This window comes from Mus caroli, unplaced genomic scaffold, assembly GCF_978045245.1.
Source record: "Mus caroli unplaced genomic scaffold, Mus_caroli_1 scaffold_10, whole genome shotgun sequence".
NCBI classification, from domain to species: Eukaryota; Metazoa; Chordata; class Mammalia; order Rodentia; family Muridae; genus Mus; species Mus caroli.
In genome coordinates, this window is record NW_028227265.1 from 114,427,173 (window position 1) to 114,437,069 (window position 9,897).

The following is a 9,897-nucleotide window of genomic DNA, read 5'->3' on the forward strand; positions in this document are numbered from 1 at the left end:
TACAGCACAAGCCATTACTGTTCTATTCAGGAATTTTTCCCCTGTGCCCATATCTTCAAGGCTTTTCCCCACTTTCTCCTCTATAAGTTTCAGTGTCTCTGGTTTTATGTGAAGTTCCTTGATCCACTTAGACTTGACCTTAGTACAAGGAGATAGGAATGGATCGATTCGCATTCTTCTACATGTTAACAACCAGTTGTGCCAGCACCATTTGTTGAAAATGCTGTCTTTCTTCCACTGGATGTTTTTAGCTCCCTTGTCGAAGATCAAGTGACCGTAGGTGTGTGGGTTCATTTCTGGGTCTTCAATTCTATTCCATTGGTCTATTTGTCTGTCACTATACCAGTACCATGCAGTTTTTATCACAATTGCTCTGTAGTAGAACTTTAGGTCCGGCATGGTGATTCCACCAGAGGTTCTTTTATCCTCGAGAAGAGTTTTTGCTATCCTAGGTTTTTTGTTATTCCAGATGAATTTGCAGATTGCACTTTCTAATTCGTTGAAGAATTGAGTTGGAATTTTGATGGGGATTGCATTGAATCTGTAGATTGCTTTTGGCAAGATAGCCATTTTTACAATGTTGATCCTGCCAATCCATGAGCATGGGAGATCTTTCCATCTTCTGAGATCTTCTATAATTTCTTTCTTCAGAGACTTGAAGTTTTTATTATACAGATCTTTCACTTCCTTAGTTAGAGTCACGCCAAGATATTTTATATTATTTGTGACTATTGAGAAGGGTGTTGTTTCCCTAATTTCTTTCTCAGCCTGTTTATTCTTTGTGTAGAGAAAGGCCATTGATTTGTTTGAGTTAATTTTATATCCAGCTACTTCACCGAAGCTGTTTATCAGGCTTAGGAGTTCTCTGGTGGAATTTTTAGGGTCACTTATATATACTATCATATCATCTGCAAAAAGTGATATTTTGACTTCATCTTTTCCAATTTGTATCCCTTTGATCTCCTTTTGTTTTCGAATTGCTCTGGCTAGGACTTCAAGTACAATGTTGAATAGGTATGGAGAAAGTGGACAGCCTTGTCTAGTCCCTGATTTTAGAGGGATTGCTTCAAGCTTCTCACTATTTACTTTGATGTTGGCTACTGGTTTGCTGTAGATTGCTTTTATCATGTTTAGGTATGGGCCTTGAATTCCTGATCTTTCCAAGACTTTTATCATGAATGGGTGTTGGATCTTGTCAAATGCTTTTTCCGCATCTAACGAGATGACCATGTGGTTTTTGTCTTTGAGTTTGTTTATATACTGGATTACGTTGATGGATTTCCGTATATTGAACCATCCCTGCATCCCTGGGATGAAACCTACTTGGTCAGGATGGATGATTGTTTTGATGTGTTCTTGGATTCGGTTAGCAAGAATTTTATTGAGGATTTTTGCATCAATATTCATAAGGGATATTGGTCTGAAGTTTTCTATCTTTGTTGGGTTTTTTTGTGGTTTAGGTATCAGAGTAATTGTGGCTTCATAGAATGAGTTGGGTAGAGTACCTTCTGTTTCTATTTTGTGGAATAGTTTGTGAAGAACTGGGATTAGATCTTCTTTGAAGGTCTGATAGAACTCTGCACTAAACCCATCTGGTCCTGGGCTTTTTTTGGTTGGGAGACTATTAATGACTGCTTCTATTTCTTTGGGGGATATAGGGCTGTTTAGATCATTAACCTGATCTTGATTCAACTTTGGTACCTGGTATCTGTCTAGGAACTTCTCCATTTCATCCAGGTTCTCCAGTTTTGTTGAGTATAGCCTTTGGTAGAAGGATCTGATGGTGTTTTGGATGTCTTCAGGATCTGTTGTTATGTCTCCTTTTTCATTTCTGATTTTGTTAATTAGGATGCTTTCCCTGTGCCCTCTAGTGAGTCTGGCTAAGGGTTTATCTATCTTGTTGATTTTCTCAAAGAACCAGCTCCTTGATTGGTTGATTCTTTGAATAGTTTTTCTTGTTTCCACTTGGTTGATTTCACCCCTGAGTTTGATTATTTCCTGCTGTCTACTCCTCTTGGGTGAATTTGCTTCCTTTTGTTCTAGTGCTTTTAGGTGTGTTGTCAAGCTGCTAATGTGTGCTCTTTCTAGTTTCCTTTTGGATGCACTCAGAGCTATGAGTTTTCCTCTTAGAAATGCTTTCATTGCATCCCATAAGTTTGGGTATGTTGTGGCTTCATTTTCATTGAACTCTAAAAAGTCCTTAATTTCTTTCTTTATTCCTTCCTTGACCAAGGTATCATTGAGAAGAGTGTTGTTCAGTTTCCACGTGAAGGTTGGCTTTCTATTATTTATTTTGTTATTGAAGATCAGCCTTAGTCCATGGTGATCTGATAGGATGCATGGGACAATTTCAATGTTTTTGTATCTGTTGAGTCCTGTTTTGTGCCCAATTACGTGGTCAATTTTGGAGAAGGTACCATTAGGTGCTGAGAAGAAGGTGTATCCTTTTGTTTTAGGGTAAAATGTTCTGTAGATATCTGCCAGATCCATTTGATCCATAACTTCTGTTAGTTTCACTGTGTCCCTGTTTAGTTTCTGTTTCCATGATCTGTCCATTGGTGAAAGTGGTGTGTTGAAGTCTCCCACTATTATTGTATGAGGTGCAATGTGTGCTTTGAGATTTACTAAAGTTTCTTTAATGAATGAGGCTGCCTTTGTATTTGGAGCATAGATATTCAGGATTGATAGTTCCTCTTGGAGGATTTTACCTTTGATGAGTATGAAGTGCCCCTCCCTGTCTTTTTTGATGACTTTGGGTTGGAAGTCAATCTTATCTGATATTAGAATGGCTACTCCAGCTTGTTTCTTCAGACCATTTGCTTGGAAAATTGTTTTCCAGCCTTTCATTCTGAGGTAGTGTCTATCCTTTTCTCTGAGATGAGTTTCCTGTAAGCAGCAAAATGTTGGGTCTTGTTTGTGTAGCCAGTTTGTTAGTCTATGTCTTTTTATCGGGGAGTTGAGTCCATTGATATTAAGAGATATTAAGGAAAAGTAATTGTTGTTTCCTGTTATTTTTGTTGTTAAAGTTGGCATTCTGTTCTTGTGGCTGTCTTCTTTTAGGTTTGTTGAGGGATTACCTTCTTGTTGTTTCTAGGGCGTGGTTCCTGTCCTTGTATTGGTTTTTTTCTGTTATTATCCTTTGAAGGGCTGGATTCGTGGAGAGATAATGTGTGAATTTGGCTTTGTCGTGGAATACTTTGGTTTCTCCATCTATGTTAATTGAGAGTTTGGCTGGGTATAGTAGCTTGGGCTGGAATTTGTGTTCTTTTAGTGTCTGTATAACATCTGTCCAGGATCTTCTAGCTTTCATAGTCTCTGGTGAAAAATCTGGTGTAATTCTGATAGGCTTGCCTTTATATGTTACTTGGCCTTTTTCTCTTACTGCTTTTAGTATTCTATCTTTATTTAGTGCATTTGTTGTTCTGATTATTATGTGTCGGGAGGTATTTCTTTTCTAGTCCAGCCTATTTGGAGTTCTGTAGGCTTCTTGTATGTTCATGGGCATCTCTTTCTTTAGATTTGGGAAGTTTTCTTCTATAATTTTGTTGAAGATGTTTGCTGGTCCTTTGAGTTGAAAATCTTCATTCTCATCCACTCCTATTATCCGTAGGTTTGGTCTTCTCATTGTGTCCTGTATTTCCTGGATGTTTTGAGTTAGGATCTTTTTGCATTTTCCATTTTCCTTGATTGTTGTGCCCATGTTCTCTATGGAATCTTCTGCACCTGAGATTCTCTCTTCCATCTCTTGTATTCTGTTGCTGATGCTTGCATCTATGGTTCCAGATTTCTTTCCTAGGGTTTCTATCTCCAGTGTTGCCTCATTTTGGGTTTTCTTTATTGTGTCTACTTCCCTTTTTAGGTCTAGTATGGTTTTGTTCATTTCCATCATCTGATTGTATGTGTTTTCCTGTTTCTCTTTAAGGACTTCTACCAGTTTGGTTGTGTTTTCCTGTTTTTCTTTAAGGACTTGTAACTCTTTAGCCATGTTCTCCTGTAGTTCTTTAAAGTCCTTCTTGATGTCCTCTACCATCATCATGAGATATGCTTTTAAATCCAGGTCTAGTTTTTCAGGTGTGTTGGGGTGCCCTGGACTGGGCGAAGTGGGAGTGCTGGGTCCTGATGATGGTGAGTGGTCTTGGTTTCTGTTAGTAAGATTCTTACCTTTACCTCTCGCCATCTGGTAATCTCTGGAGTTGTTATAGTTGTCTCTGTTCAGAGGTTGTTCTTCTGGGGATTCTGAGTATCCTCTGTCAGCAGACCTGTACAGACTAAGTTCGGCGGAGTCCCGGAGTCAAGAAGGCGCTCCCTGCAGGGCAGGTCACTGTTCTCCGGCTGGGAGGGTGTCGGATGTCTGCGGCCCCAAAAGGGTGCTGCCTCAGCGGTTCTGTGGCTCCCGCCTGTCCCAGAAGCTGTCTGCCTCTGTGGTCCTCACTCTTACCTGTACAGACTAAGTTCGGCGGAGTCCCGGAGCCAAGATGGCGCTCCCTGCAGGGCAGGTCACTGTCCTCCGACTGGGAGGGTGCCGGATGTCTGCGGCCCCAAAAGGGTGCTGCCTCAGCGGCTCTGTGGCTCCCGCCTGTCCCAGAAGCTGTCTGCCTCTGTGGTCCTCACTCTAACCTGTAGACTAAGTTCGGCGGAGTCCCGGAGCCAAGATGGCACTCTCTGCAGGGCAGGTCTCTGTCCTCCGGCTGGGAGGGTGCCGGAAGTCTGCGGCCCCAAAAGGGTGCTGCCTCAGCGGCTCTGTGGCTCCTGCCTGTCCCAGAAGCCGTCTGCCCCCGTGGTCCCCACTCTGACCTGTAGAGACTAAGCTCGGCGGAGTCCCGGAGCCTCCTCATTATTTTTTAATGAGAGACATAAAGCGAGTAAATCTGGATGGAAGTAAGGTGGGGAGAAACTGGGATAAGTAGAGAGAGGGAAATAATAGTCAGGATATATTACATGAAGAAGAAAAGTATTTTCAATAAAAGGAGGAAAAATAAGAAAGAGTGGGTGAGAAATTAAAACCAGATTTTAGGTCTAAAATTCTGTGAAAATTTCATTAGAACTGGTAGCTTCAATAGACTTAAGGTTTACAACAATGTGAGGTTTTTAATCCTTCAAAGGAGATTGTGATTTCTTAGAATTCTTATAAAAAGCTTTATTCTGTCCCTTTGTGTATCATTTGAGCAAAGTTGTAGGAAGGATAAAATCATTGCAGAACAAACTGATATTGGAAAAACTGGTACATTTTGTGCCTCCATGCATGCATTAAAAATGAAGGAATCAAAGCACCCATTGCTATTGTGTGTCCACAAGCACACCAACCTTTGTCTAATTCTGCAACCCCCTTCGTTTACTGCTATCCTAAGGATTTCCTGTTGACCTCTTTTTCCAAAGAAGCTTCTACTGTCCGTGTTTTGTCTTTCTCGGTGTGAAATTCTTTCTCCCAGAGTGTCCTATGTGCCCTTACAGATGTGCTCCCCACAGCCCTAATGGAGGTGCTCCCCACAGAGTCCATGATTCTGTTAGCACATTGAAATTTTAAATCTCAAAACAAGGTAACTCACATTGCAAGGTTTACCCCACTCACCGGTGAGTCTCCTCTCTGGCATCTTTTAAAGTTCGAACTTGATTCTACAAAAGCTGCTGAGACCAAGCTGGCTACTCTAGATTTTTCCCTTTCTACATTCACATTTCCAGGATTAATTGAGATGCCACCTGGAAGATAATAGAGATATGACAATACTGAAGATCTTCACATGTACATAGTCACATATTGCAGTCAGCACATGGATGTGCAACATATCATGTCCTCTTTAGCACTGGAGCCATTGTTTTTACTTCATACCATCTAAGGCGTACAGGGGAATGAGATGTCACAGACAAAGCATCATCATAGTGTTGAGTACATCCAGAAGTCTAAGGCCGTGTTTGCTGAGTAACACTGCTGACCTGTGTGCACCCCTGCTCCCAGGGCTCAGCCTCCTGCACGTTCTTCTTGATTTCCCAGATTCCCATGCTTATGCTCTGTTCTCAACCCACTCATGCTTTTCTCCACACTGAGATGAGTATTTTCAATTAAACAAATAGTCTAAGATGTATTCTCTGTTCAAACAAAATGTATGTGCAAATGAGATACATTCGCACAGTGTTACCATAGCCACCCTTCCTGGGAGCTGTTGATGTAACATGGAAGTCCATCATGTAAATCTAGTTGGAGTCCTTCTCCTTTACCAGTGTCAGCAATAATCTCTGGCCTCGGAACTATCGTTACTTCATGCCAACATTTTGAAGACTGACCACTTCTCAGTTTACATTTGCTTTGTACTCCCTGCCCCCCTTCCATAGTTGCAAGTGACTTCTCTTTAAACAATTTTTGTGTCACCATAAATTGAACTGGCCTCTGCTCCAGTAGCCACCAAGGCTTGAGTCAGAGTAGTTGATTCATTTTCCAATAGATAATAAAGTTTATATGGAACCTTAATCATTACGGGTCACCCTACCATTTCCAGAGCAAGTCTTAAAGCAGAACAGAAGGAGCCACTAGAACCTTGAGGACCACAGGGCCAGTCTCACCCAGGAGATGCTCTGTCTGGGATTCTCTTGGTCACACCCCCCCAGCTGAAAGTTTTGGTGGCTGGAGCTACCCCAGGCAGTTTTTGCAGGATGATATGTAAGTGTCTACTCCAATACTTTATTGCTTTTCTGTTGCTTGTTTTTCTTTTTCCTTTTATTCCTGGTTGCTCTATTTGTAGTAACCTCATACATTTAAAACTGAAAGTGCTGGCACCATGGATTGCTTCCTAAGCAAAGCACACAGGACATTTCACGATTAAATAACTCTTGACCCAACCAACACCTATGCTTCTTGGTTTAGTCTGAATCATGCTTCCAGGGGTGTACATGCTTGTGAAAATATAGTGAGACAAGACACCTGCCTGGGTAGAAGATGAAGGAGAAAAGGAAAAAGGGCCTCATGTATGATCATCACTCCAGGGGGAAACCCGGCCTCAATTCTAGGACATTTTTCTGAAGAATTGAATTGGATTTAATGGCATCACCAGGAGGTGCCAGGGGTAAGATGAAGGAAAGGGCAAATGAAGATGACTCAGATAACTTAAAATGAAAAGAAAGAGGGTCAAAGGAGATGAAAACGGGAGTGGCAAGTAAACCCAGAGAGGCTGAGCAAGAGAAGAAAGATCAGTGATGGATATTTTAAATTCATCTATCTGACTACCGGGAGCCCTGCCTAGCCAGTGTGTCTCATGTTTTCATGCACAGTAGTGTTCCACTAGGATAAATGTATTCTGCACACAACATAGAATCAGCATTGTAGCCTTATGTTAAAGCTATTGAAAAGTAACTATGGAAGCTGCTGATGTCCTAATCACAGTTATCTTCGCCTCTCCATGAGTTTCATCTTAATTTACCTTCATGGATTCTCTTATTCATCAAGTCCACCCAAACTGTTCAGGCATATCATTTACTTCCTGAAAAAAACAAAACCCACATAACTCAAAATTTGTTCTGGGAACCGTGGGGGAAGTAAACATCTTCTTGTGACCTTTGTGGCTGTGCACTCTGTCTAGAGGCTCCCAGCCTACACTCCCAGCTAAGCTATAAGAGAGCCTGCAGCAGCTGCCCACCTACCTTGGACCCTTCACTGCCTGCAGTACCCTCTGCAGCCATGATACCAAGCCTCCTTCCTTTCTTTGCCAGTCTACTTTTTGTGGCCCTGCTGTTTCCAGGTAAAGCAGAAACATGGCTTAGTCCTTGGGCCCAGGCTCTTTCTGCAGCTATCGCTTTAGGAATGGATGTCTAGGGCAGCCATAAGCTATCAGTGTGCACTGCAGCACAGCACATTTACCTAATAAGGTTTCTGAGGAGAAGTCAGTGAGGTGGGTTCTTAGATGGACTGGTGGCATTAGTTTTCCAAGAGGAAGGATTTCTCCTCATGCTTCTATTTTATACAGAGGACATTGAGGCTTAGACTTAGGGATCTTGGCAAATGCATTCATGATGTTCATGATGGAGGCTGAGCTTGCTGTTGTTGAGGTACCCATTGTTCCTGGCACATTTCTTCACATGCCACTCTTTACATTTTTTCCCACACATACATACGTGTGGATAAATATATAAAGAGTTTGTGTGAATCCTTCACAGTTCATTCCAGCCTCTTGCCAAGCCTCACTCATTGTTGAAACTTGTCTCATCCTCTTGAGTTGTTGAATAGAGAGTTTCTAAATATTCTTAATTTCAGCAGGGTTGTCCAGTGCCTCGTCCATTAACCACTTAGTCACTGAACCTCCCAGTTTCCCCAAGGACGAATTTCCTGCCCGAGGAGTAAATGGGTCTCAGTTGTTGCCTCACAGAGTGAAACGATTACCTCCACGCACCCCCCCTTACTATGGTAAGTCAAACACCCAAGATCAAGGCAAGTTCATTCACTTGGGAAATACTGAGCGCATGTGACAGTGTGGATGGGATGAGGTGAGCATCACTGTTTGTGGAGACATGGCATGGGTGGTTCAGTCTTCCCTAGGTGTCAGGAAAGTCAGGAGATCCTGCAGCTTCTGCTGAAACTGGACTCAGAAACGTAGGAGTATTGAGGGGCCAAGAGATGAGTTGTCTAAGTCCACTATGGTAACGTCCTGCTGGATCAAGCAGTAACCAGAGGAGAGAGTCCCCTCCTACCTAGTTTCTTGTTCCCCCAGCTTTGGAGGTCATTTTCTCAGTTGGAATTTGTTCAATACTTGCTAAGTTTGGGTGTCAGATGAAGTTCTAGCAGGTTTCCTGGGGAAGCAGGCAGAGGACAAGCTGAGCTGTTTACTACCTCCTGTGGGGACAGATACAAAGAAGTGGCAAAGTGCCAGAAGCCCAAGCATTCTTCTGAACTCTTCTGGTCATAACCAGGCTTCTTCTCTATCCCCATGTCCTACTGCAGAGCCAGCTCCAAATCCACAAAGACGGGAGGAGTTGGTAGCTCCTGGAATGCCCTTAATCTCAAAGTATTTTCTCACTCAGAGACAAGGGTCAGTGGACATGGACAACAATTAAATGCTGGCAAATTCCTGATGCTATTCAATAGATTGAGTCCCACCAACTCTAAGTACTCCCTTACCCTATCATAATCTCTGCTTTCTTGGAATTCACCTCCTGTTTCAAAGGACTTAGTTCATTGAGGGAACAGAAGAAGAAAATGCAGTTGTCACACCACAAACATAGGCAGGAACAATGGTGGTCATATGTTCTTTCTGATAGTATGCTGTGTGGCAATATAACAATGCTATTTTTTTAATATAGGAAATTTGGAGGCTTTGAATGAACAGAGCACTGTCTGGACTTGTGTTCATGGGTTAGAATTTGAAATTATGAACATGACAACCTATTTCATATGTATGCCATTCCCCACATCATAGCCTTACTTTAGAAATGACTCCTGACTTATTCTTGGCATAATCTTATGATACTAATTTGGATTTTCCTTTTTACAGAGCCTGAACCAAATTACCAAATTGTCAACTGCAAGAAAAGTGAAGGACAATGTCAAGAATACTGTAATTTCATGGAAACACAAGTGGGCTACTGTTCAAAAAAGAAAGAAGCCTGCTGCTTACATCCATTCTGATGTTGCCAATCATTAAAGCTGAAGTGACTTGCAAACCTGTCAGCTCTCCTGAACGATCATGTCCTTCCAGGTGTGGCTACATTAGAGAAGAGCCTAAACAGAGGAAGGCATCTCTATCCATGTCCAGCAACCTAAGCCTCTTATTATGACAAAACTAAACAACAAAGGCTTTGTATACACTATCTTACCAAAGGCTTGTTTGATTCAGACACATCTCCAAAGTCACACCATTCATGCTGGAATAAACCTTCATAGGAAAGCATTCAGGCAATGTGTTCATTCATTTAAGG

General features: G+C 42.0%; 1 protein-coding gene across 3 annotated transcripts; it reads left to right on the forward strand.

The window, feature by feature from the left end:
• Positions 1–7,666: 7,666 nt before the first annotated feature.
• On the forward strand, positions 7,667–9,607 carry LOC110300441 (sperm-associated antigen 11B). 3 transcript variants are annotated; one of them, XM_085844354.1, is made up of 3 exons: positions 7,667–7,790; positions 8,246–8,389; positions 9,474–9,607. In XM_085844354.1, exons 1-3 carry the CDS (start codon positions 7,667–7,669, stop codon positions 9,605–9,607), a joined length of 402 nt encoding a protein of 133 aa, XP_085700480.1. The 3 variants fall into 3 exon arrangements, with proteins under 3 accessions (XP_085700480.1, XP_021026282.1, XP_021026283.1); XM_021170623.2 differs by having other exon boundaries at positions 7,667–7,727; positions 8,240–8,389; XM_021170624.2 differs by having other exon boundaries at positions 7,667–7,727; positions 8,243–8,389.
• The last annotated feature ends 290 nt before the right edge of the window (positions 9,608–9,897 follow it).

Bases quoted from the DNA above. Each gene is read 5' to 3' on its own strand.
- LOC110300441 (XM_085844354.1), top strand. From the start codon at position 7,667: ATGATACCAAGCCTCCTTCCTTTCTTTGCCAGTCTACTTTTTGTGGCC. The intron at 7,791-8,245 runs TGGATGTCTAGG...TTTCAGCAGGGT, and splicing joins TGCAGCTATCGCTTTAGGAA to TGTCCAGTGCCTCGTCCATT. The intron at 8,390-9,473 runs GTAAGTCAAACA...TCCTTTTTACAG, and splicing joins ACGCACCCCCCCTTACTATG to AGCCTGAACCAAATTACCAA.